The sequence below is a fragment of the Molothrus aeneus genome, chromosome 7 (genome assembly GCF_037042795.1).
Source record: "Molothrus aeneus isolate 106 chromosome 7, BPBGC_Maene_1.0, whole genome shotgun sequence".
Classification (NCBI taxonomy): domain Eukaryota; kingdom Metazoa; phylum Chordata; class Aves; order Passeriformes; family Icteridae; genus Molothrus; species Molothrus aeneus.
Window position 1 is genome coordinate 29,831,546 of NC_089652.1, and position 27,302 is coordinate 29,858,847.

Below are 27,302 nucleotides of genomic sequence, written 5' to 3' on the forward strand. Positions count from 1 at the left end.
AGTGCATAGTTAGAACCAGCACAAGACTGGGAGGAGACCAGGCTTAGCATGATACCTATTTGTACAGGGGCCTGCCATATGCCTCAGAAAAAAATACTGCTGGCTTTTATATTTAAAACCCCCCAATTCTAGCATAAATTATTGTTTTACATGGCCATTTTGGTTTTATTCATCTTGCCTGAAATAACCAAGAAAAATTAATTATTCCCAGATTCTGTATAAGATGTTCACTTCAGGCATCAAGTACAAGCCTTGTTTGTATGAAGAGCTGAGTAACTCCATAAAGAACTTCTTGATGTCAGCTGGAATTTGGAGTCCTCAGCTCTTGGGGAAGAGCACGTCCACTCAGGAAGATACCAGGAGCAGGCAGCCCCTGGAGTTATGATGCTGTGACCTTGTCCTGGTTTCTGCTGGCAAGAAAACTTCTTCTGTCCTGGAAGCTGCTGCCAACCAGCACCCCAGGGGAATGGGTTCTCACCTCCCCAATCTCCTGGGCAGGCACTACAAAGGCTCCCTGCACCGCTGGGGACCTTGCTTGTTTATCTGTGCTGAAGGATGCTAGAGGAAAGAGCTGCATTGACATGTTTGTGAGCAGATGAAGAGGAGCAGGAGAGCAGATCTCAGGGAGCAATGCAAAAGCAGGAGATGAAAGCACAGAGGGTAAACACAAACTCCATACTCAGAGAGCCCACCCACTTTCCTGTCATTGCACTTGCTCCTGGGTATTCAATGTAATCTGGTGGCTTTACCAGTAAACAGGACCTGAGCACCACCTTTCACACAAGTAGTTGTCATTGTTCAGGGACACTGGTGACAGCCTCTGGCTATTCAAGCCAGATGCCCCGAGGAGCCAGTTGTCCTTCTGCCAGCCAGCAGGAGCATCAGCAGCCTAAGAGCTGATGAATTTAAGAGGAAGTCATTAATGGATTTTCTTTCCAACTTTCCAACACTGGCAACAAGGAAGTTCCTAGCAAAACTGTCAGAAGCAAAACCCAATAGTTGTTCAGTGAATAATTACATTGTGCAATGCCTGGGGAGCTGAAATGGGCTGTTTCAGAAGGGTTGGTACCGATTCAGTGGGGTTGGGTCCAGAGAAGGTGAGAGGCCTCAGGAATTCAGGCAACACCCCTTTCAGGACACTGCCTGGGGCAGACCTTGTTTTCACCCAGAAAAGAGGCCTTTCTTGCATGTGCCAGCTGTCTTAGAAGGTTGAGAAGAAGGGCTATTATCAGCTTACCACAGGCTCCAGGAGAGGGAAAGAGTAAAGCAGGTGAGGACAGTCATGTAATATATCTTTGTAATCACCTTCCTGTGGCTTGCAAAACAAGCAAGGCTCAACCCCATTCCTGGTGTCCCTACAAGCACAGCTGATGAACGTATTGGAGACTTAAAATCAAAATAACATGCTCTAGGGGACCCTGCTGGAGCAGGGAGGCTGGACTAGATGATCTCCAGTGCACCCTTCCGACCTTAACCATTCTGTGATTCTGGAAAAACACAGTCCAGGCAGGAAATTTCCCTAGCTAGCATGCCCTGTATCAACATTTCCTTATTCTTATCCACAGGCAATGGCTTGTGTACAAGTGTCCAATTAAAGTTAGTAGCTAAGTCTAAACGGCTCATTAGCAAGAAGTGATGTTCATTACCCGGCTTTTAAGAGATGTTAAACTGAGACAGGCCAACGACCTCTCCTGTTGGAAAGAGAACACCAGGTGCTAATTAACTTGAGATTACATAAACTAATTCAGTGGTGTAGCTGGGAAGCTCTTTTCCTGACACTTAACCAAACCTGCTAATACAGTGAGCTCTGAGAAAAACAAATACATTTGTACTCGGATACCACTCCTTGCAGGCCAAACAATCAGAGCTGAGGAAAAGAGCAAGGATGCTTCAGACACGGGGTGCAGTGTGGGAACAGGAAGGTGAAGGACACAGGAAAGAGCTCTTTAGCTGGTAAACAGAGCACATGCAACAGCAGGAAGTCATTAAAGCGCCTACAAGGTTATCTCAAATTCCCACGAAGAAACACAGCTGACTGCCCTTCTTGTTTTGCAAGACAAGAAAGCAGTGCTGGCTTCTTGGGCTGGTGCAGACACTTGGGAGGGAGAAGGAGAGGGCAGTGTGCAGTGGCCTCAGTTCCCTTGGTCAGAGCTTGGCAGAGCACCAAGCAGTCATTTCATCAGTTTAGCTGGGCAAACACATAGAATGGTGCCTGGGAGATTATGTAAAACCTCCCTCATCCCCTTAAATCTGCATCCCAATATTGAAAGATTAAAAGAGTGAATTACAGCACTTATTTCAAACCAGTTTATTTAACAAACTCCAGGAATATTGCTTGACACTTCTAAATGCTTCAGAAAATGAACAGTGACCCACTGCTGCACAGGTTGCTCTATATAAGAATCTCCAAGACAATCAACTCTGTTTTGTATTGAGCAGTACTATACAAAAAAAAAAAAACAGTTGGAAAAAAAAATTACTCCATTTTCCCCAGAGGATTCCCTACCCCCAACAAAAGGCCTCTTCTTCAGCTGGCAGAGGGCATCCTAAAAATCATTCACAATTGCACCATGTCTAGGGTGAACTCAATGGCCAATTGTCCAGTCTCCCTCTAACCCAAGCAGGAGGCACCAGCCTGGAACCCAGTCTGGCTGTGGCTGCCTTCCAAGGAAAGGGATGGAGGCACAGCCTCCTGCTAGCATGAGGAAATGTACACTCAGAAGTGATTTCCAAGTCTGGATATCACCAAAGTGTCACTCTGAAGTTACACTCGTGTTTCTAGACAAGCCATAAACACCCTTACATGTAGGGGAACTGTCCTGCCTGACACGGGCACCCCCAGGAACCACAGCTGAATCACTGGTTAGTTAAGGTACTCCTGGTACACCTGGTGACACCAAAGTGCAACAGTTTGGGACCAGAACTTGCAGGGTCTCTTTGGCCTAAATGGCTCTGCTAAAGCCAAGAGCACAGGCTCACACAAGCAGGTGCAAGTTGAGCCCAGCAGAATGTCTTCAACAGTGCCATTCAGCAAGTCAAAGGCACATTCACACACAGACACAGTCACAGTGAGGTTTTCCAGAGACACAGGCACAAGTCCTTGTCCTTGAGAATGGGCCAAGAAACCCCATCAAAGCCCCAAACATCACAAGAGCTTCGGGAGCTGTCCGGGTAGCACAGCTCTGCATCATGCTGACAGAAAGATGAGCAGATTGATGTGCAAAAGTACAACTGGCACTGTCCAGAGCAAGCCAAGTCTGAACCTGCATTGCAAAATGGGCTTAGGAGTGTTGTCTTAAGAAGTTACAGAAGTCCAAGGAGGAATGGAGACTGTCCTGAAAGCAAGCACAGGAGCACATTCATCAAAGTGTGGTACATTCCAGCTCAGGCACAGCTTAAGATTCTTAGCTTTCAAAGACAAAGCTGTTTACTCATGGCTCACATACGCAGGCTTTTTGACCTCTGTGCTATGATGCATTTGTTTCAGGTGAAAAACTGTGTCAAACTTGTTGCACAGGAAACTAAAACCTTGCTCAACAGACAAGGTACAGGGATGAAACATGTAGAAACATTTGTTCTAAAACAAGGATATAAGCAGCTTCACCGGTGGATACAAAGCAAACAGTAAACCAGAAACCCTGAAATACTCTGAAGACATTTTAACTGTGAGCAACTGAGTGCTGTGTGTTGGACAGGGAGAACACATGTAGGGCAAATGAGGTCTTCTCTCCTTTTACGTAAGACACCATGGAGAACTTCAAAGCTGTAGCAATTTTAGAGATCTTGACTCAGACATTGGCAGGAGGAAGGCCAGCCTTAGTACAATAATTTTGGCCAGGTCTCTCAACATTTCTACCAGTGGTGACAGATTAGAGCTGCACCCATCAGCCCCTCCTTAGGCAATCACGGGCTGCTTCTCCTCCCAGGCTCACTGTTAGTCAGAAAAGGACCTGATCTAGTCAGGAGGATCTAGGGCTTTCTCCTCCCACAAGAAATGCTACAGGAGGCTCAGCTACAGGATAAGCACTGGAAACTGTGATAACCAAAACACATCCTAGAAGCTGGGGTGGTCTCTGCATGGTGTGCCAGCCACAGCAGCCCATGAAGCCTCTGCAGAGCTTGTCCCTCTTGCCCCAAAAAACCCAAGAGCAATGCCCTGTTACCGTAAACTGTGCAAGGGTTGTGAGACAGTCAGTTTGGTTGACCAGTTGACACATGTCCTTCAGGGGTGACAGGAGAGTGGTGACACAAACACAGGGACATGCACTGCTGCCTGAGGAAAGCAGCACATCCCTTCCCTCTACACCTGCATCACCCAACACCTACCCCTGGCCCCAGGTCAGCAACTCTGTCTGAAGTGTCCCCAAAAAACTGACCAAGAACAGAACAGATAAAGGGAACGTGCCTGAAGGAAACAAAACCTGTGACCAGATCAAGTTCTGTGTGCCTTCTCTATTGAAAGAAAAATGAAGAAGTAAGATCCAGTAAAGAGTTTCAGTGCTCCACACCAGTGAGCATGGCCAGGCAGAAATCATCTGTCCCTGAGGCAAAACAAACCCATGAGACACACCAAAGCTGTATCACACTCTTCACAGGCTCCAGAATATGAGGAAAAGTACAGCAGTACCAGTGTTGTGCAAGCCTCAGGTCAACATGTAGGATAGAGTGCAGTCTTCCAGGTCTCTGCATGTTTAGCAGGACATCGTCTGCTTTGATCCACTTCTCCAGAAAACCATACTGCAGGAGCAGCCAGTCCCAGTCTCTGCTTGGCTGGTGCTGCTCAGCTCTCCACGCTAACCAGTGGGTGGGTACATCTTCTACAGGCATCAAGACTGACTCACACTTCCCCTCCTTGCACACAAATTAAGACAGGGCATCCATTTCAAACTTCATTAGACTCTCTTTCTTCCAGTCTAATTGGCAAAGCTGATTACACAAAGGCAGAGGTACATCCCTTGTGCCTAGATTTTGCCTACTCCATTCCTGAGGTGTGTGAGGCTGTTGATGTGAAGTCCGCTGATTCCGTTAAGGAAGAAGAGGAAGGCAGCAATGAACTCACACCAGTATGTCAGCGTGAAGCCTGTGAAGGTGAGGTGATCCTTCACCAGGATGGAGAAGCTCAGAACACCGGTGGCTGACAGCAAAAAGGAGACGAGGATGAGAACGGAACCCATTGCCCATTTCCGCCTTGCATTGGCATCATCACAGACTTGGGACACCATCAGCAGCTCCAACCCAAATATGGCAACCACAACAGCAAAGGACACCATGCTCCTGATGGGAATCACCCCCACGCTCAGCCCCTCCACCTGGGCCAGCCTGAGGTCTGTGACACACTTCAGGACACTGTCATTGCCAAGGGTGCAGAAGTGCCACAGTCCGAAGAGCTGCCCCCTCGCAAAGAGCCAGCGGCCATCGCAGATGGAGATGGACGACAAGACCACGGCTATGGCCACGCACAGGATGATCAGGCTCCTGATGAGCGTCTCAAAGAAGGATTTCTGTGGTCTCCGGTGTGCCAGCAGCTGCTGCACCTGAAAGGAGAGCGTGAGGAAAAAAATGTAACAGAGTTAACAGTGCTACTTCGGGGTGAAATGAAGCCAAAGGGACAAAGCTGTGGGATTCAGCATTTGAAAATATTTACTTGTGCACATCAAACTCCTTCTCGCAGGGGAAGGCTGTACACAGGAGAAAGGAAGGGTGGGTGAAGTTCTCCCAGTTCCCTGGCTGCACAAACAATGCTCCCACGTCAAGACCGGGATCACAAAAGCTCTTGGCTGAACCAGGTCCCTGCCCCACGGTCTCGCGGCACAGCCTCCTGCTGTGGCCGGGCTGGAGGAAGCCACCAGCCCCTGGGAGGATGGAGGCCGGTGGCTGGGACGGGGGAGGCGGCAGCAGCGGGCTGGGGGGTCTCCTAGTTCCCAGCACTGCCCTCCTGAGCTGCAGGCAGCCGGTCCCTCCTCCTCCGGCCGGCAGCAACAGCGGCCCGGACCTCGGTCCTCACCCGGGGTCTCACGGCTCAGCTACCCCTGGAGTTGGGGGGGGAGAGGGGGGGAATCTTCGTCTGCAGCCCCCGCGGAGCCGCCTGGGCAGCGCACTTCCCCTCCTGACCGACACCCTCCAAGTCACCCGAGATGCGATGGAAAGTCGAGCCAAGAGCCCCCAGCCCCCTCGGAGAGCCACGTGCAGCGGGGAGGGGGAGCCGCGGCCCCGGCCGGAGAAGGCGGGAAAGGGAACCGGGCCGGCTGCGCCCCGCTACTCCGGGCAGGGTGGGAGCGACCCCGGCCGCGCAAGGCCGGGCTGCGGCAGCAGCCCCGCGGCGGGAGAGCGGCGGACGTACCTGCGCCCCGATGGCCGTCATGCTGCCGGCGGCGCCGAGAGGCGCGGGCGGGCTGCGGCCGCCGCTCTTTATCTCCCGGAGGGCGGAGGGAGGGCAGCACCCCCCGCCCGCCACGCCCGCGGGGCCGGGGCGCCCTCCGGGCCCCCCCGCGGCTGAGTCAGCAGCGCGGCCCCGACGGGCGGAGCCGGGCCGGGCCGAACCGAGCAAAGCGGAGCGGAGCGAGGCTGCTCCCCTGCAGCCGGCGCTGTGGCCGGGCACGGACCTGCCCGAGCCCGCTGCAGAGCGCGGCTGGCGGGCGGGAGGTGCGCGGGCAGTGGCGGTGCCGCTCGCCCGCTGTAGCCTCACCCCGTCCCGTGTCCCCGCGTGTCACCGGGGGCTCGCGGGGTGCCCTGCCGCCAGCAACAGCCTGTGCTGCCGTGCCGGTGCTGGTGCCGAGCGCTGGGGCACGGGGAAGCTGCCCCGGCCCTGCCCGCTCGCCCGGAGCCCCCGGCAGCGTCTCTGATGGGCTGCCGTGACACCCGGCCCCGGAGTCCCCTGTGGGTACAGGAGCAGCCCGTGCTGCCCTCGCTGCCCGGGCCCCGCCGGGGTTTGTTCCCGGAGCCGCTCGGCACCGGCTCCGGTGCGGCTGTGGCCTCGCACCTTGGGCTGTGTGCGGCTCTTATCGCTACCAGCCTGCTCTGCCTTACATATCTCTACCTGTACTGTCAGCAAAAACCTCTCTGCTCATAAAGTTTTACACCTTAGCTCTTTTTCTCACTCATGTATTGCCATCCTCTAATGAATTACCGACTACCCTACTTTTTTTTTTTTTTTTGTCTGAAACCGCTTTTAAAAAACCCAAGAAAGCTGGGTGTTGCTGTGTCATCAGAAACTCTTGTTTTACTGCCAAAATCTGATTCTGACTCCAGCAGAGTCTGAGGTCCAGTGGACAGCCCCACGGGTCGTTGTTCCGGGCCTCCCTCATATTCACAATGGTCAGAATTTCGGCCATTCCCTTTCTTGCCAAAAGGCGTTGGAAGGATCTCCTTCTCCAAGATGGAGTGGCAGAAGTTATTGTTACTTTACCCGTCTTGCACTTCAATTTCTGAACTAATCATCTGTCTATACAGATTGTCTCATTATTTTAATCTCTATGCAATTTCATAAAGGCTTGCTGTGCTTCCTTTAAAACACCATTTATGTCTGCTGTGATCTGTCTGAGGTGTTTTCTGTAACACTTGCTACCAAGAGTGAGAGTTCTGAACAACATTTACTTTAGTTTTCATATTTTAATTTTAAGGATAAATGTGGACCTCTTTAATTCTCTCCTCCCGCAGAATCTTTTGTTTAAATGTTTCTCTACAAAGTTGTATACAATGTTAGATTATATTTCTATCAGACACAGAAATGAGATTTTCTCCTTTTGCAACTCAAGGCAAATCTTTGCTAAGTCTGTTGTCAAAACTTATCTTGTGGGTTTGTGGTCAATGCTATACCTTGTTTCCTGAATCTGCTATCAGGAAATATCCTGAATCTTGCCACATCCCTTTCATGTTAGGTTCACAAGTTGATAGAGGATTTTTATGAACATCCTGAGCTCTTTATTCCACATGTTAAACAGCATTTCTGCATTGCATGTGCAGACTGGTTACATGCATTTGCTGTTATACCCTTCCACTTCAAAGTTCAAAATTCAACTATAAATATATATATATATATATATATTTTTTTTTTAGCTCAAAAAGCACAAACGGGTCTTGTTGTCTCATTTGTTGCATGAGCTGAATAAATGCTGCTTGCATGTAATCATGTTGAGCAAATGCAGACTTGGACCTGACAAATATACCACCTCTTATCTGGCATAAAACCTCACTAACTTATGCTTTGTGTAACATTGGCTCAATGCTCCAAAGCATTACACAATTTGGCCTACAATTAGCAAAATCATTAAGCATAGATCTGCATTTAAAACATCTGAGTCATCCTAATGACTTCAGCAGTTAAAAATCTTATCTTTTAACGGTGAGGGGTATTCTGCTGGGCAAGATCTTTTTTCCTGTAAAAGCCCATGGTAAGGCTCACATGCATAAAAAGCTTTGATGATTGAGGAAATTAAAGTGGTTACTTTTGGAACCAAAATTGCTCCCCTGTCATATTTGGATTCTTCAGTAAATATACGCCAAGCCTGTTCTTCGAGGAAAAAGGGTGGTAGGGGATGGTACCTTTTCTACAAAGGAGAAATTGCTTTAATGTTTTGTATTTAATTTAGTTTCCCCAAATATAAATGAGAATGAAACTGGACCTGGAATTTTAATGAGCATTGAATAGGCACTTTCAGAGTCACTTTCCCGAAGTCACCCCGAGAGGATGGTTGTAACACTGAGTGCTTCATTTCTGCACTTGCCTGGCTGGAGATACCTTCTGTTGAAGCTGTCTGGGTTTAGAAAGCCTATGAGAACTCTGCACCTTTTTCAAATCTAATGAATTTATTTTCGTTTCTCATTAGAAAACAAGCCAAACATACTATGTGACTTTAAAAGACCAAAAAAAAAAAAAAAATAAAGTGGGAAAATGCCTCTATGCTATTTTTGAAAATCATATGTGAAAATGGTATTTTGCAATAAAAAGAGCTCAGTGCTGTAAAAGAAAAAAACATTTTTTGTCTGAAAAATACATCACCTGTGTAATAACAACAGAAAAAATGACCTTTAAAGCACTTTAGAAGTATTTTTGGTTGTGTTAATGTGGAGTTCTTGGTATATTGCCAGTTTCATTATTTTGTTTAGAAAGTCCCTTTTCTCTATTGTTTAAATAGGCATTTCACATCCTATCCCTGGAGAGAAAGTTTTCGGGGAAATGTGTTCATAAATAATGGAAATTACCAGAGACTGTTGTACAACACAGAAATAGGTTCATCTGGCTCATTTAAAACTATGCAAAGTTTAACACTGAAGAATCTGTTCCATCTTTTCTCCTGCAGAAGGTTCAGGACCGAAATCTGAGTGTCACCAGGGGCTTAGGGAACAATTGCCCAGTTAAGGGAAATCACTTAGAGGTGAAGCTGAACACAAGTGACCAGTCCAGCTTCATCTGACCTTGAAGCCAGTTACTTCTGTAAATGCATTTTACTATTTAATAAAATTCTTTCTGATCACATCTTTAATTCTTGGCATAGCAACTCACCTGGTGAGGTATTTAAACCCTAATTTTTATCAGATCCCTAGTTCAAGATATCTCTGTAGAGAGATGTGGACCTGATCTTTGAAACAAATAGATCTTGAGAATCTTGCAGACTGAGACTTTGGGGAGTGTCCAAGGTCTGTATGGGGGGGAAAAATGTTACCATATTTTTTTGTGTCTTCCCAAAGCAGTTGAGCATGTAGAAAGTGTTATGAGAAGGAAGGAAGAGGCTAATTGTGTCCTGTTGCTGTTCTCTTGCCTTCTCTTTTTCCTGGTGGTAGACTGAAAATTCAGGTTGAAGAAGCTGCACTCAGCTCAGGCTGGGTTCAGCCTAGCTGGGCCAAAACAGAGCTTCTGGAATGGGGCAAAAAGTCAGCAAGTTGCTGGCAAGCTGCTCAAGCCCAGCAGCTCCTGGGAACTCAGACAGTCATCCTAGGTGAATTGTGCCCCAGGCAGCAGCATATCTACCAAAAGGGGGTTTGGGTTGTGCCAAGGCCCACACAGCTCAGACCAGCCCCTTATCACAACTACTTTACCTCAGGATTTCCCTCCCATCGCTGCAAGTTATTGCAGCCAAGCAGACAAAATCATCCTGGCATGTAAAAGCATTAAAGGGGAAAAAGCTCCTGGGCCAGATGGTTTCACTTTGCCTCCTGCCTGGACACCTCTGCTGTGCCACAGGAAGGCAGACTGGCCACCAGACAGGGGCTACCACGTGTCCCTGCAGCCCCACTCACTGCTGGCTGTGCATGAGAGCCCTGGGCTGCTGCCCATGGTGACCATACCCAGTTATGCCCAGCAGCCAGCTCTAGGTCCTACTGCCCATGGTGACCATACCCAGTTATGCCCAGCAGCCAGCTCTAGGTCCTACTGCCCACCCACACCAAGCAGTGCTTGCTGAGGGACTCAGAGCTGGGTTAGAAACATGCTGATAATATGGGACTCCATTACAGTGATTTTATCTCCCAGCTCAGTTAAGTGGAAGAAGAAGAGAGACTTTAAGCGGGACAGGCTTGAAGGAATAGATGTTGTATCCCAGCAAGAATTGTGTTTTCACCTCTGATCAGTTTTTTCACCTCAGATCACATTGCAGAGGTCCAACACTGGGTGCTCAATCATTCTGCTTCATAATCAGCCTTTTTCAGGGATCTCTGTTAATAGTTACACTGACTCAGGAAATACCTCAAAATATTTGCATCTGACCATTCTGACAAATGTCCTTTGAAATATACAGTCAATTAAAAAAACAAAAACAAACAAACAAAAGAAACAACAAAAAAACCCCCAAAACCAAACCCACCAAAACAAAAAAACAAAACCCCAACCAAAACAAACAAACAAAAAAAAAAACCCAAAAATCCCCCAAAAATCCCAAAAACCCCAAAAAAATCCCAACACAATTTTAAGTCTTTAGCACTACTAGAAAAAATTTGAGTCCATATTTCAATACTACATAAGTTGGGGGAAATAATTCAGTTTCTCAGCTGTCACATACATATTTTTTCTATCAGTAAATAGTCATATCAGGAGATTTAAAAGTAGCAAGTACATTGAACTGGTTACTCTGTCTCCCAAATTCAGAACTTACTCAAAGGAGCAGTGTTTATTAGGAGGAGATGACATACCATTGCCTCAGCCTTTTGGGAAACACAAGTTGGTGCCTTGCACATTTGGTGGGGACAAACAAGGTGTCTGCCTGGCTGTACTGGCCAAGTAATGCAATTGTTTTTCTTTCCAGGGTGTAGAACGAAAGTGGTGATGCTTCTTTTGATGCAGCTCATAAATGTATCTGTACTGGGAGTAGCTGGGAATGAAAGTTAAAAGATCACTGCAGACAAGCTCCATGTGAAGTCTGTATTCTAAAGATAACACAACTAAGCTGTGTTTAACTTTCACAGATACCTTGATTCTAGAAGAAATACAAGCTCATTCTATAAATGATGAAGACCCATCTAAAATGGATTGATGGTATTTGCACTTTAAGTGAGCAGCTGATTGGCTAATTCATAGATTGAAAAGTACTTCATAGTCTTGTAGGGAGGAGAAAAAAAATTAGATTTTATTTTTATTCCATTAACTTTTACCCTTCTGAGTTTATTATTGTGAAGGCACTCAAATGTCTTCCATCAATGTAGTATCAACTTGTCTTACTTCTACACAGCTTTGACAACTTGGAAGACTGTGTAACCTACTTCTGGGGTGACAGCTGTGGTATTTAGAAAACTGCCCCAACCAAAATACACTTTCTGTTTCCCTAATTTATAATCAATCTCACAAGATGGCTTAGATGGTCAGTCACCCCAAAGTAGTATTGCCCAATACTCTTTGCTCTGAACGCTTGGGGGAAGAGCAAATATTTTGAACAGCAGCAAATGCAATTGTCATTTATTTTTAGCAGTATCAGCAGGGTCATATAAGTTCAAAGGTTAAAATGCTTCCATCATGAAACAGGATCATTCCAGATGAGTAATGAAGAATTTTGAGTCAGTTACACACTGCAGTCAGCCTTGGAGGGCCCTTTAGAGTGAAAAAATTACTTCACAGGGTTGAAAAATCTGTTATGGGCCTCAAGCAACACACCAATACTGATTTGTTAAATCTGTGCTATGAGTGTTGCACCTCCACATGTTTGTTAAAAGCAAGCAAAACCCATCAGAAAGAGATTTCCAAGGAAAACATCATCCCCTTTCTTATCTCTACCTGCAGCGGGTGCCAATCAGCTCTGTGTGGCTCTGTGCAAGAGCTAATCATAGAAGCGTGATAGCAGGAACACTGCCTTATCACACACAGAGTTAACATTTATTATTGCCACATCCAAAGTCCAGGTTCTGTCCTGCACACTGCAGACTCAGCAGAGCAGGGCTGAGTGTGCGTGTGCCAGCTGGCCTCTGACCTCCTGCCTGTTGGGCTGGCTTCAGCGCACGTCTCCTTCTCTCCTCCTTCCCAAGCTCTGCAAGCATCAGGATGTTGCTGGCCTTTCTTTGATCTAACAAAGAGGAAATAGCAGCAACTCCCTGAGCGGGTGTCAGAACAATCCCCTGTTTTGCAGCACTGCCCAGCCATCAAAAGAATCTGATCCTCCACCACAAGTACTTTGAGCAATGGCTCTGGATTATATTTTGGTTTGAGGCTTGCTGCTTCTGTTTCTGATCTCAAGGCTGTATATGATAATGGTTGTCTACTTTTACCACCTTATTAGTTTAATAAAAGCAATCACCTCTACCTACAAATCTGTTTGTAGATGCCCTCAAACCACCACTGCCCTAGTGTCACTGCTGCCCAGGTGTTATTTATGCAGCCCAGGTGCCTCACACACTTTACCTGCAAGCACTGGGTGGTCATTAGGTCAGCAGAATTTTCAGGCAGCCCAGCATCCTTACACATTTACAAACATTCATCCTGCTGCTAGACAACGACAAGGAGCCCCTTAGCTCAGCTCAGTCTATTTCAACCATTACTACCCATCCAGCCAAATTTTGTGTTGCTGCTTCTTGTCACAAACACTGTGCACAGCCACCACCAGTACCTTTCCTTCTGCCTTCGTGCCTTCTGTAGCCACTGATTGCAGAGCTATTGCCACATCTTCAAGTTTTCAGCTTGCTCCTGAAAGACACAGTTGATTGCCAAAGGGCAAGCTAAATAGTAAGACAACTGATGTTACTTTCTCAAGGACGGTGAAGCTGCAAGCAGAAAGGTGATACTACAGTAAAAAATTAAGTGTCCAAATAAAGACAAAATTCTGTCATTTGTATTCCTTGGCAAATAGCATTATTTGTAAGCCTGGCTAAGAGCAAACCCTCTCTGGGATAAGCACTTTGTACAAAGTGATGTTTTCCTAATGCTAAAGGTGTAAGAAAGGAGAGCAGCAATGTAACAATTAATTGTCACAGGGGAAACGAATCCAAATGAGGACTGGGATATAGAATTTGCTACCCTCAGCCCATCCTTTAGACCCAGCTCCACTACTTTAGCAGTCAAAAACTTTGAGTGCACCTGTTTTGACAGAAAACATGCTGGCAAAGCACAGTGTGCTCACAGTGCATCAGCTCCCAGCAAACAAGAGCAATGTGGGAGCATTTGCTGTGAGCTCTGTCCTGGTAAAGGTTGGCAGAATCCTTCAAAGGTAACCAGCTTCAGAAAATACAGCTGCCAAGATGCAGCTGTAGAAGATGTAAAGTTTCGGGCTAGAGAAGAGGTAAAAGCATTTCTCATGGTGAACATCTGCTCTTACCTCTCTCTTACAAAGTGAATTTAATTGAGACAACCTTAAGTAACAGAGGATAGAAGAACAGGTAAAAAACCCCAAATGCTTCTTTTACTTACCCAGAAGAACAAGGACAAACAAGAATAAACTGCCTTAATTTTTTTTATTTTGCTCTTTATCCTAACACATTTTAAAGGACAAAAAGCAGCTCTAAGAGCATTTCCCATTAAAAGTAGTAAACGTGAAAGTTAAAAATTTTGAAAGCATGTGAAGTAATCACTAAATCTACGACTCACCATGTGTAACTAGCTACAAAACTGTATTTACCTAGACAGATACATAATGATACTTTTCACCCCTATGTAGTTCCATAAATCAATTGGTTATCTGAAGAGTGCTTGAAGTCCTCACCTATTCAGATGCTAACCAAAATTATAATGCCTTATTCCTGTATGAGGCTGTGATTTCATTCTCAACTGCTCTATGCTGGAATAGTTCAATGTCACATTTTAAAAGCGAAATCTTCCCTTTCCATCATGAGCAGCTCCAAGAGACTACAGTAGGCAGACCAAAACAATGAGCCTACTAGAGACAGTCACAACTGTGTGTTTTGTAATTGAACTTTTGCTGATGATCACTAAGTCTTTCTCTTTGAGCAGCCTTGCCAGTGTTCAGCCAGTCTCTAGGGACTCACCCTTCACTGGAGCCAACTGCATGGCAACATCAAATTGATTCTTTTGCTTTTACAGCATCAAGAGGATCAACTCCACTGCCTCTGGGATCTCTCCTTGCCCAGAGAAGGCTTTGTGTTCAGCATTTGCCTTTACTCTAGAAGCCCAATGTCGTTGTTGGGAAATAACATGTCCCAGAAGTGTTTTATGAAAGATGATTTGGCAGTTGTTGACTAAGTCTCTGAAGGCTCCAGGCAATAAGTATCAAGCACCTTGTTCCTAGCACACACAGCATTAGAGATAACCTTTTCCAGATGCTCTGTGATGCTCCAGCTGCTGTGGCTGTCACTCACCGGCCCGAGAGGAGTGGTTTGGCCAGGAGCCGGCGGCGCCCGAAGGCAGGGGACCGTCCCCCTCTAGCGGCACAGGGACGGGGGACGCGGCTCTGCTCGGCGGCACTCACAGCGTGAGCTCACCGTGAGCGCAGCTAAGGGACCACCAGCACGCACACACAACAGCTAAAGTACCAAACGCACTTTAATGAGTTCCAGATTTTGTTCCCAGAAGGAATTTATACCGTGTCAGTACATTAGCCAGGTACATAATTTCTCCTGAACTACAGGCATGAGGAGAACTATGACATACTAGGTATCTAAGGTTACTCTTGGAAACCAGTTTTCCACATTAGAAATAAGGCAGGTTTCAGGCGTGCATGTAGCTGATTTATCCAGTCCTCAGATGCCATATTTGCCCTTTAGTTCTTCCACTTTTGCTATATAAGCTTTCATTGCATCTTCTTTGGACATTCCTGAAGGACAGAACACAGGAAGCAGTCAGATACCTTCCACCTATTAAGATGCCTTTTAGAAGGCACAATTCCTTGCTCTAGTCTGTGCCACTGGAGAGCAAAGGAGCCAGGAAGGCCACTTGGCTGTGAATCCACTGCTAAAGTTTTAAACAAATGTGTTTTATCAGTCATGAAAACACAGTGCTTCCAAGCAAAGTTGTTTTTGCACAGACAGCAACTAACCAGTGTATTAGTTCTATCAATGCCATTGACAATTATCACAGGAAAGCTATTCCTTAAAACACCAGAAAAAGCCCCATTGTCACAGATCAGACCCCTTATTGGGCTCCTTATTTAGAGCTGGGAGCTCAGTTGTGTCTTCCACAGCTTTCCTAACTGGAAGATGCATAACAGCTGGAGGGAGAGCTCAGTCTCTGGGTACTAGGAAGGAAAACAACTTTAGATTTCTGCTGCTGTTATTGTTCTTTATTTAACATCTTAGGCCAGCTGGACATTTTGCACCCTAATTCCCTTTCACACAGGCCATATTTTTCAGGATTACTTCTGCCTTGCAGAGGTAATTAAAATTTATTATCATGGCATTCTGAACTTCTAGAACTCTTGTATTAAAAGGCAACATTATCCTGTTTCTATCCTGAACTACACGTGTCTTTCTGACTAGTTTGCCAGGGGTAATTTTATTAATTTCTTTAATCAGACACTTACCTTTCAATGCACTCCAGGCATCCCACTTTGCTTTGCCTTTGAAGTCCAGCATACCAGGGCGCTCTGAGAAAGGCAGGATGAGCAGCAGGATTAGTTTGTGTGATCTGGCTGTAGGTAATACCCACTCGAAGGCTTAGCTGGCTCTTAGCTGTGACTAAATACCATGGCTCATCTCTGCAGCTGTTATTTGCTAACCTGTAGCCAGGAGATCACCTCAGGGGAATATGTTACAACATCGTTGGTGAGGATAGAAATAGACTCTTTCAAATTCCCTTGAGACAGCAGCATTTGAGCAGAAGAGCACCAAGAGTGCTGTCATTTGGTTTAGTTGAACTTTCTGAAGAGCCTGCTGTCACATAAGAGCTGTCCCATTAAAGAACACCAGCTCTAAAGTAAAGCAGACATACCCTGTGGTCCATTACAGGCAGAGACACAGAAACAGGCAGCTGTTTGTAGTAACACACAGGTTGGAACTCATGCCCATCAAGTTAATGGTGTATTTCTAACCTATAGTTGTGCAATTGAAAACCCTGGAAATTTAACTCACTTCACTGCAGGCTGTGGTGTGGCCAAGCAGAAAGTGAATGACATGTATATAGTTAATCTTTGTGCAAAGTCCCCTTTGTGGCTTTACTTCCTCTCTCTCTCTCTCTCTCCTTAAAGAGAATTCTTAGAACTCACAAATGGGACTGGGCAGTATTCACAAACAGCCTTGTGCAGCCCCCATGGCACAGTGACCTGTGGCTCCAGTTGGCAGCTCCACTTGTCTGCAGCACAAACCCCAGCAGTCACCCTCCCACAGGCTCCTGCTCGGGCCAGCTCACGTTGGCTGCTGCTCCACACGAGTGCAGACACTTGCAGGAATGGTGCCATATCCCCAGCACTGCTTCACCCTGTCGAGCACTAATAATGCTGATGCCCAGCCACACCAAAAAGACCACATCTTAAACCCAAAGTAAATTATTTTCTCCCTCACGCTGCCAGCTTTGGAAAAAGGAGATTAAATTACTTACCATTTCCTGTACACTTCACTGCCAGCTTTTAAATCAATGGACACTCAATAAACTTTGCCAGCTACTGGGTTAGGAGGCCAGCACTCCAAAGAAATGACCTTTTCCCTTTCTAATTCTAGCTACTCCAGCCTTACACAAGGTCGATAGAGACACGCTCCACTTTAAATGCTATTCCAAAGGCTGAGCTGCTATGGACAGCATTGTAGTGAGAGAAGTAGGCAGAAACATTTTGCACTGTGTACTTGAAGACATATTTTTGGTACAGTCTTTCTGAAGTATATTTAATTGCAGCTCATATAAAAGTTTTCTCCTATTCTTCTGGTTTTGCTTTCCAGCACTATTTTTAGCAGTCAATCCAGTCTAAATAAACTCAAATGTGTCATCCCCTCCAGTATTTGCAATTGCGTCCTTGTATTGCAATTCCACCCTTGTATCTCTTGCCTTGCTGTTTAAATCTGTATAACCGAGAAGTGTTTGCATTAAAGCAGCATCCCTCGGCCTGAGCAGCTACTCGCTACCAGAGCTCTCCAAAAAACCCAATCCCAATATTTGCACACAGCTAACGCAAAGCATTCTCAGGCCCTCACTGCACGGAGCAGACAGCGGCAGCCGGGTTAATCTAAAAACCCCGAATTGCACAAAGCCTTATCGGGTCAGGCAGTGCCCTCCCGCACGCAATCCCGGCCAAGGCGGCTCTGAGGCACTTGCGCTGCGCCGCGGGACTGAGGGAAGCGCAGAGAGGGAGAGGTTTTGCCTCCCGGGCCGGTGCCTACCAGTGTTCACGTCGCCCACCGTGGCCTGTTTGTAGTGGCTGTAGATGTCCAGCATCTCCTGGTCCGTGGGCTGCGACTTCAGCTGCTTCACCTCCTCGGCAGCCTTCTGGAACGCGGCCTGGGGGGAAGGCGGGAGAGGGTGAGTGAGGGGAAGGTTCGCGGAGCCCCCCCGGCTGCCCCCGGCCCCGGCGCCCCCCGCACCTCGCTCATTGCGCCGAACCCGCCTGGCCCCGGCCCCGCCGCTTCTGCCCCGCCACCCTCGCCGCGCGCCCGCCTCACCCCTCGCCAGACCGGCCGCCGGCCAATCGCAGCGCCGCGGGCCCCGCGGGCACCAATCAGCGCGGGCCGGGGGCGGGCACAGGGCGGGAAAGGAGCCAATGTGGAGGCGGCACGGGTGCCTCCCGTTCATCAGCGCGTGAGGAGACAACGGCGGCGCGAGGGGCGGGGGCGGGGGCGGGACAGAGCCCTCTCAGCCAATCGGACGTCTCAGGGCTGCCACCGAAAGGACGTGATTGGCGGAGCGGGTGGGCGGAGCGGAACCCGGAAGTGGCGGCGGAGAGCGGTAATGGGCCCGGTGGGGCGGGCGGTGCCGGTAGGGCCGGGCCGCGGTGGGGTGGGTGGTGGTGCTGCCGGTGTTGCTGCGGGTCTGGGAGGTTCCTCTGTCCCAGAGGAATACGCCACCAGCGCCTCCCACCTGCCTGCTTGTACCCATGGAGGCGCGGGGTAGTGCACGGTTCCAGCCCTACGTGCGATCGGTTTGAGTAGTAAATGTGAAAATTGGCGATTTCTGAATGAGCTCCTCATTCTGTGTTCCCACAGGATTTCTCCGTGCTGCTTAGGAGCAAGTGAGTTGAATGCTGTGCCCTTTACTGCCCCCCCAAGTCACCAGCCCATGTGGAATAGCACCCAGAAAACATCCATCTTTGCTGTTTAGTATAAATCGAGTTATTTCCAGGTGCAAAGTACGCTTTTTTGATTATTTGTGTGGTGTGTGATACATACTCATTTAAAATGGAATTGGAACTCGGGGTTATTAGCCAAGGTGATGCAAAACCAAGTTGCCTTGTGTGGTGGAAGGTCTTTGCCCTGTTCTGCAGATAGTACTTGATGAAAATATTGGTAGTTAGCTTTGCCAGGCTACGGCTGGGATAAATAACAGCCAAGGTTGGTATGCACCTGCAGGATGGTGGGGCACTTAAATAACCCCACAGCAAAAAAAAAAAAAAAAAAAAAAGACACACAAAAAAGAACATTTGGGGATGAATGGGTAAAAGGTTCCCTGTCAGGACTAGAGGTGGACTCTGAGATCCTGCTCAGGATGGGAGGTGCAAAGGTCGTGCTGATGTTGGAGCACATGGCCTGCAGTCCTTGCTGGTTGCTGCAGCAGCTCTGGCACTTCAGCACGTGGCCAGGAAGCTGAGGGATGCCCAGCGCCAAAAATAAAGAAGTTTGTCAAGGTAGAAAAGAACTTAGCTTCCTGTGGGGTGCCCAGCGCCAAAAATAAAGAAGTTTGTCAAGGTAGAAAAGAACTTAGCTTCCTGTGGGGAGAAAAAAACCTGATGGAACAATACATGGGCTTGTTTGAAGAGGGTTTGGGGTTGCCAAGGCTGGTCTGTTTTAGGCTCTGCTCTCTAGTATAAGCCCATAGAGCCATTCTAGTGACCGACTATTATAAATTAAATCCCTAATTATGCTGTAGTATACCAGGAAAATTATTTGCCTGTGTATGTGGTGGTTTTTCACTTTTCCTGGGGAGGTGAAAATGAGCATTGTGTAGCAGCTTAGGCATTTTTCAGAGTATTACCCTCTCTCCATCACAAGTATGTTAAAAAAGTCTTTGGGTTTGTTTGTATTAGGACATTCTTCTAGAGCCCAGCGGGTGAAGTCTTCAGTCACTTAAAATCCATACAACACTCTTGCATTTATCTATTGAAACAGAACGACCCCCATGGCATGGAGGAATGATGAGGAGGACTCCATCTTCTCAGAAGGCTAATTAATTACTTCATTATACTATATTACTCTATATTATATTACACTATGTTACATTACATCTAAACTGAATCTGCCAAGCACTCAGCCCTGCTCACACTGCACAGAATCTCGTGACTGTCAGCCAGCAGTCCCGACACACACACACACACACACACACACACACTTGGGCTTGACAGGCCAAGGAAACAAAACACCATCACTTTGGGTAAACAATCTCCATATTGCATTCTACTTTGGCACAAACACAGGCACAGCAAATGGTAAGAATTGCTTTTCCTTTCTCTGAGGTTCAGAGAATGTGAAACCCAATAAATATTCTCGGGAAGAACTGTGCCTTGCTTTTCTCTGTGAAGAGAAATGTGGCTACATTTATCCACAGCGCTTTTGCATGTTTAATGGGGAGTCTGGTGTGGCATTGCACAGCACAGGTACTCGAGTGTGTGGTGTGCAGGATCTGTTTGTTCTGAGACCCTGTGGGGATCACAGCAGTGAAATCCTGAAGGGCCCAATGCTGTTGGATTTCTCACATGTTTTATTCTTTACATGAGGCCTGCCTGCACCTCATTTTCCAGCTGTGCTCGTGGGCAGAGGAAAGGCAGTAATCTTGGAATCTCTGCTGGTCACAGTGACCCCGAGATACATTAGAAAGTCTCTTTTCCCAGCCTGGCGGTCAAAGAAGGAGTCAGAGCTCTTCATTTCTCGGTCTCAAGGTTGTTTATTGTTTCTTATCTATAAAATTCTTTCTCCTGTCCTGCCGAGGTCCGTCCAGCAGGACAGTTCCAGGCACTCTGCCTGCCCCCGGGGCGGTGTTATGTCTTTATACTAAAAACTACATGTACAATGTTTACAATTACTTTCCAATACCTATCACCTATGTTAGACAGTGAGCTTCTAGTCTAAACCAATCTGTAAGTGCCAACATCACAGCAGAAGATGGAGGCCAAGAAGAAGAAGGAGAAAGGCTGGACACGCCCAGATTCCTCCATCTTGCCCCCTGAACTCCCATTCTAAAAACCCCAAAAATCTATTTTTCACCCTGTGATAAATTCACTATCATTCTACTTAAACTTTCATGGCTTGTAATTCTTCATTATAAAGGTTGCTAATTGTTTTTTCCAAGGGCTAAATCAAAGGCACAGGGGTCTTGGGCTCTGTGCCAAGGTCTCTGAGCCCCCTGGGCAGGGGCTTGAGTCCTCCAGGGCAGCCAGAGGAATATCCTGGGTTCCGACACAGTAATTCCTCCCTTTGATGTTTCCCAGGTCATTCAGAGCTCGTTCTGATGTCAGCAGAAGGCTCCACCATCACGGTTCGCCTGGTGCGCTCCTTCCAGCACCGCAATTTCCGGCCCCTGGTGTTCCACGGGGTCCCCTTGGAGCAGACAGTGCGGGAATTCATGGCCTTCGTGCGCCAGGGTAAGCCCTGCCTGCCTCCTCTGGCTCCTTCACTCCCAAGTGCTGCTGTCCCTCCACCTTCTTGTGGAGCAAATGGATGGGAATGGCTCTGGTGGAGACGCCAAATTTGTGTTTGCGTCCCCCGTGTGCTTTCCTTCCTTGGATGAAAGGTCTGGAGTTAATGAGAGCTTCCATGGTCGGTGTGCCTTGCTTGAGTTTGGCTGGACTTCTCCCCCATGCCCAAATCCCCACTGTAGGAGCCTCGGGGGGTGGAACAGACAGAGATGAGAGATCTCTGCAGCCAGGTCATGGAACTTGGGGTTTATTGCAAAGGGCCTGGGTGCAGGGCCCTGCTGGGAGCTGCCAGCCAGAGCTGGAGCAGGCACGAGAGAAGAGAGGGGTAGAGAGTATGAGAGAGAGAGAGAGAGGATGAGAGGGTAAAAGGGTAAGAGGGTATGAGAGCAAGGTTCCCATTACAATACAATAAATCTTCTTCTGTGTTGAATATTCTAATTCTCACTAACCAATCTAGTACAAGATACAAATCCTATAGCATTTACATTCAGCCTATAAGAATCATTACATCACCATACTGTGTTACATTTTAAACCCTAAAAACTACTCTTTGGACCCCATCTGCTAATCTAGGAGGGTCTGCTCTGACCCTTGGACCTGTCTGCAAGCAGAGGGTATTGTTTCATCAAAAGGAGATCGATTACCTTCAGTGTGCCCACACCATTGTTTTCCAGTCATTCAGTAACTAAGGGATCTCAAAGCATGCTTTCATTTCAATCTCACTTATAGTTTCTATATTCTCAAAATCTTTTGCCAGGCAATCATATTTACAAGGCTTTCCTGTTTCATCTTCCCCAACACCCACGTTTAGTCTAAAAGAAACAAGGGCATTGCTGCATTTGGCTCAGTGCCTCAGGCTCATTGAGGGGTGCTGTCAGGCAAATATTCATCAATTAATAGGAATAAATTAATAGAATTTAGAAAGTCTTTGATGCTAACTACGCAAATATGTGGAATGTGGGAATGCAAGTCTGTTTGCTATTTGTGAGAAAAGAGAATCTTGAAAATTTGTTTTTGACACTGTGTGGTCTCACAGTGCATGTTTGTTTCTGAGTTTCTGTCTCCATCCTGAGCTTTCTGGTGCAGATTTACTCATCTGTGGGCTTTCTCTTTTATAAGCCTGGTTGAAAGTGACAGTGAATCTAAAAGTTAAGTACTGCAGACCAGCACACACAGTGACTTGATCATTAGGGTGTTACCCTTAATCCTGCAGGTGTATTTCCACACACCTCAATGGAGACATTCAAATGGTACAAAATAACATAATTTGTTTGTTTTGGGTTTTTGTTTTTGTTTTTGTTTTTTTTTTTTTCCTTCATGAAGTCAGCTTAAACAAGTCTTGAACTGTTATATTAGGTAACATTTGAGCAACTCCTAGGACATTGCCCTGGGACTCACGGGTGTCTTGTGTTTGGCAATTTCCATACTTCTAGACAGTGATAGGCATGGCAAGGTTTTAGGATGCTGTTGGAACACTGCAAGCACTTTCAGAACATATGGCACAGCTGTTGCTGTGAACAAGAAAATAAAAAACAATGCTAGGAAACTTGCTTTTGATATGTGCAATATTGCAACTTGCTGTTATTTGAGACAAAGCCAATGCTTTAAACAAGACTTAGAACCCTGTTCCACAGGGGTGCGAAAGCCCTGCTCCTTCCTTTACAGTAATCTGTTTTGAAGAGGCAGTTTAAGATAAATGGTTAAACTACTGAAGAAATGGCTTCATCCACCTTGCTGCTGGGCACCCCGCTGGTGGCTGGGCCTTCTGAGTCCTGGTTAAGTCACAGGGAGCACTGGCACCAGAGAAGGTGTCAATGTTCCTGCAGTTTCCTATGGGCTGTGTCCTGCAAGCAGCTAAAGAGTTAATTTTCTACAGTTTGGCTTCCTTTTCGTGCTGTGTTTACCTGAGGATTCAGTTCTGGGTGACAGTTGTCAACTGTTTGTATAAGGTAAAGAGAGATGCTGGGCAAACCATTGAGAGGATGTTCCTGGCAGATTTCTGAAGGATCAGACTCCTGTGATCACACCCTAATTGCACTGACTCACTGTCCTCGTGGGGTGTTTTGTTCAGAGAGACTTCATGCTCAAATGAACTTACTCACATATGGAGTCACTATAGAATCTGGGCCAAAGGCTGTGTTTTAGCATTTGATGATCAAACAACTCTCCTATGTTGCAGATTTGTTTTGACTTAAAGGCTGCCCAGGGGATGCATACATTGCACAATAATGGAAAATGAAGGATTGGAAATAATTAAGAAAGAGAACTTTGTTTTAACTTTGTGCTTTTATTTTAATAGATGTGTCTTCAAGATCAGGACTTCCTCCTCCTTTTAAAAATTACAAGTATGGTAGGTGGTTTTTATTTTTCTTGTTGTAATTGCCATCAAATGACCACATGATATTTTACACCAGCATTTATACAACTTAAAAGATAATTGCTGTACAATACTAATGTTGGTGCCAGTGCCTGCCTACATTTGCAACTCTGTCCAGCTCTTGTAGCTGGAGTTATCCTGCAGAACTTGACCATTATTGTGAAAATCTGTTTTAATCTTTGAATTAGGCTGCATGGTTTACATTATTTGCTATTGTGAACTGATGGGTTTTGATATTAATTTTTTATTACTTTTTTAAAGTGCCTTTTAACTCTGTCTTTACCCTAATGAGCAGCTTGTGGTCTCAAAACACTTTGAAACTGTAGTTCTCTGTCTGCTTATGTACTTCAGTATCTATTTACTGATGGTGAAGCAGAAGCTGAAGGCAAAAAGTAGAAAATGCTTGAGTCTTATATACTTAAATAGCTTACACAATATGAGAGAAACAGGGGAACTTTGCTCCAAGTAGATATGAAAGCTCTTAAAGACAAGCTGGTGGTATGAAGTGGCATGATGTGAAATTTAAGCTGACTTTATCAAAGCTATATTTATATTTCCTTTTTGTGCAGATTGTTGTGAACATGTACAATTCATCTGCTTGGGATAGAGAAAACTTTTTAGACAGACTGAGTTACATCCTTTTTTGGAGTTTGTAAACTTGGGTGTCAGTCACATATCTTCTCCTAAACCTGGCAATTCTCAAAGTTCCCATGGAGTTTTCCTGCAAGTGATCCTCTGTGTCCCATGTTCTTGGAGTTGACAAACTCCTTCCTCTATGGTCATTCAAAGAACTGAGTGAAAAATCTACTTAATACATGTGAAAATAAACTCTATTTGCCTATTAAAAAAACCCAAAAACCAAAGGATTTCATTTTGTGCTCTTGCTGATGGTGAAACAGAAAGTGGAAATTGAAGGTAGAAAAAGAGTTAGGGATTAAGATTGATTATATAATCAGTGGCAGGGACTTAAATGTTTTTATTATTTTTAATGTGTTACTTAAGGTCATAACATCTGGAAGTGCAAGTTTGAATTTGGAGATGCCCTTCACCCCATTTGTGGCTTTGGCTGTTTGAGGGGTTCCTGTCTAGAACTGCTGCTCTCAGTTGTATCCCTGGTGCTGCCTATCCCAGCTGCTTCTTTCATCACTTGGAGATCAGTTTAGCTTTTCCCAAGACGTATCTGGTGGCTGAGGGCCTGATTATGCCCTGTAGGACTGAGCATAACTTTAAAACCTGTTGCACCAGTTACTGGGAGCCTACTCTTACTGTGATGGTGCTAACTGCAGGAAAATTTTCACACAGGAAAATCAAAGCCAGGTTCCTCACCTTCCCCTCAGGCTGTGAATCATCCAGGTTCATGTTTTTGGCATGTCTGCTATCTCTACAGTGCTCTGCTGTCTTTCCTGTGTTTTTGTGAGGAAAGGGCAGTGAGACTTCTGCAGTAAAAGCCAGACTTTTCCTCCTGTTTTGTTTGGCAGTGCCAGAAATCTCAGTTGGATATGGTTGTCTCTCACTGTGCCTGTTTCAGCTTCCTTCCCTCCAGAATTCAGCACCACTTTGTTTTAACATTATATATAATGCCATCACATTTTTGCTCTTGGATCAGTGCTCCAATTCACATCTCAAAGCTTCTGACTTCCATTTTCTCTTCATTTCTTTGTATGGATTATTCTGGATCTTGGTCTAGAACTTTTTCTGAGTCAGTCTTATCTTAGCACCTTGTCACCTTTTCATACCACAGTATCTTTTCACTGATGCTGGCAGTCTGGGTGCCAGCTTGTTCCATAAGCTGCTTCTCAGTTTTATTCCTTTCATCCATGAATGCAGAGCAGTATGGCAGGTAGTTCATAAAATCACTTAGAAAGTGGTATCTTATCAATTGCCATGATAGACCTATCATCAGAAAAGGCAAGATAAAAACTTGGCAGTTTTCAAGTCCCTGCCATTGATTGAGAGGAGATGAAATAGCCAAGGCCAGTCAGAGGATTTAGCTTGTGGGAAGAGATTATAGTTTAATCTCTGTAAGAGAGTTAAAGAAGCCATTTAATAGCTCAGATGAGCCCATGGTAAACTGCTGGGTGCCAGTGGTGGAGTTCTGAGCCAGTAGAACTGAGACGATGCTTCAGGGCATGACTGGACAAGGACTAGAGAAAAGGGAATGTACCAAAGTAGACAGAGGAGCTTAAAACTAACAGGCACAGGCTGGGTTTATTTGCTGTAGTAGAAAGGTTTCATGGTTGCAATATATTTTTTCTGTGATTGCTTGGTCTTTTTGTAATGTTTCTATGCAAGATGGGTCCTGGTAATTGCAATTTAATGTCTGTCTTGCTTCTAATACCACAGTTATTACAACATGCCAGTAATATGGCAGTGACCAAGCAGTGAGAATACAGAGTACTTCTTACCTTATGTAATGTTTTAGATAGTGTTCAAAATGGGCCAGAATGGAATGGAAGCAAACTTCTGAGTGGGAATGTGATCTCTGTTATTCTGAACATCTGAATACTTGCTCTGGTAATTTGAAAGTTGGTTTGGCCAATAGTTAATTTTGCTGCATCCTTCTCTTACCAGACTATTGCAACATGTAATGTTCACTCAATGCACAAAACTGAATTAGAACAGTAGATGAGCAGACAAGCAGAACTGGTTTTTCTTCTTTGCTGGGAAGATATTGATGTGTTACTCCAGATTTGTTCAAACACAGAGTCTTCAATTTTTTTTTATTAGTGTTGAATGGCTTTAAGCTGTTCCCTCTGGATCTTTGCACTCATCCAGTTGCTTTAGTGACTGTGTTATTTTCCCCTGTGTTTCCCTTCTGTTAACGAAACCCTGCCCATGTTGCCAGGAGAAAGTGGCACTTTTAAAAAAAATTCTAAAAGCACTACACTACACAAACGTAAAATAAAAATTATTGAAGAGGGTGTAGCATTAAAGAGAAGAGGCTGTAGATGTTAATGTAAAATGAACTTGCTTAATGAAATTTCTGCTGTCGATGGTGGGTGTTGTATACATGTGAAGGAAAATTTCAAAGGATGATCTGAAGTGATCTGGTTACTGTCTTAATTACTTGCTGCCTATCAACTTAGCTGTAGCAGTTGACAGTGCATAAATGCTGTTGGTCCTGCCCCAATTGCATGTGTAAAACCTATTAAGTTAATACACCCTAAGTGGCATTTAAGTTGATGTGTTTTGACTGGCAATTGAGATGGTCATTAGTTGGTTATTGTAATTCAGTCAGCAGACAGAAGCCCAGTCGGATGTGGTACCTTAATGCTGCATTGACTGCTTTAAGGCTGTGGCCACAGAACTGTGAGATTAAGATGTTTTCTCCTCTTTCAGGTTGAATACACAAAATTGTAAATAACAAAAGATTTTGAAGCTTCCCCCTTTGTTTGTTTGTCTTTCCCGAGTACAACTTGCTGTGTTGTGTGCTTATTAAGCCTTGTTTTAGGAAAACACTGTTTTTTCTTTCAGATACCATGAAGATTATTCACCAAGCACACAAATCTAAGGTAAGATTACTAGCTGTGTTCTTCCCCTTTTGCATGCTTTGATGCAGGCAGATCTCTGCACTGTCAAACAAGACTGAAGCAGAAGAAATTCTTCTTATTTTTGTATTCTGGTTCTCTGATTTATAGACTGGTGAGCTTGTAGTGAGTTTGGAAGATGATGACAAACTGATTTTGAAGGAAGACAGCACGCTGAAAGCAGCTGGAGTAGGTAGGAGTGCATTTGTATTGACTGAATATGCTGTTCCTTGTGGTAGCATTAAACTGATAGCTGGCTGATTA

At 45.7% G+C, this 27,302-nt stretch overlaps 4 protein-coding genes across 5 annotated transcripts in view; 2 read left to right on the forward strand and 2 right to left on the reverse strand.

Moving 5' to 3' along the window:
• Positions 1–2,293: 2,293 nt before the first annotated feature.
• On the reverse strand, positions 2,294–6,416 carry TMEM37 (transmembrane protein 37). Its single transcript, XM_066553424.1, has 2 exons — positions 6,341–6,416; positions 2,294–5,534 (listed from the first exon to the last, which is right to left on the reverse strand). The coding sequence occupies exons 1-2, from the start codon at positions 6,359–6,361 to the stop codon at positions 4,962–4,964; spliced, it is 594 nt and encodes a 197-aa protein (XP_066409521.1). The 5' UTR covers positions 6,362–6,416; the 3' UTR covers positions 2,294–4,961.
• LOC136559115 (uncharacterized) lies at positions 6,360–6,842 on the forward strand. The gene has a single exon (XM_066554046.1). The coding sequence runs from the start codon at positions 6,360–6,362 to the stop codon at positions 6,840–6,842; it is 483 nt and encodes a 160-aa protein (XP_066410143.1).
• Positions 6,843–14,893: 8,051 nt separating this feature from the next.
• Positions 14,894–17,942, reverse strand: DBI (diazepam binding inhibitor, acyl-CoA binding protein). The gene is made up of 4 exons (XM_066553851.1): positions 17,875–17,942; positions 17,674–17,791; positions 15,888–15,950; positions 14,894–15,182 (listed from the first exon to the last, which is right to left on the reverse strand). The coding sequence occupies exons 1-4, from the start codon at positions 17,881–17,883 to the stop codon at positions 15,109–15,111; spliced, it is 264 nt and encodes an 87-aa protein (XP_066409948.1). The 5' UTR covers positions 17,884–17,942; the 3' UTR covers positions 14,894–15,108.
• Positions 17,943–18,279: 337 nt separating this feature from the next.
• The window catches only part of C7H2orf76 (chromosome 7 C2orf76 homolog), a 35,670-nt gene continuing 26,647 nt past the window's right edge, over positions 18,280–27,302 (forward strand). Inside the window, exons 1-5 of one of the 2 annotated variants that reach the window (XM_066553969.1) lie at positions 18,280–18,518; positions 20,928–21,080; positions 23,434–23,484; positions 26,986–27,023; positions 27,150–27,231. In XM_066553969.1, coding sequence (XP_066410066.1) covers positions 20,948–21,080; positions 23,434–23,484; positions 26,986–27,023; positions 27,150–27,231 — 304 coding nt within the window. In that variant the 5' untranslated portion in view covers positions 18,280–18,518; positions 20,928–20,947. The remainder of the gene's footprint in view (positions 18,519–20,927; positions 21,081–23,433; positions 23,485–26,985; positions 27,024–27,149; positions 27,232–27,302) is intronic. The other variant, XM_066553970.1, reaches the window with a different exon arrangement.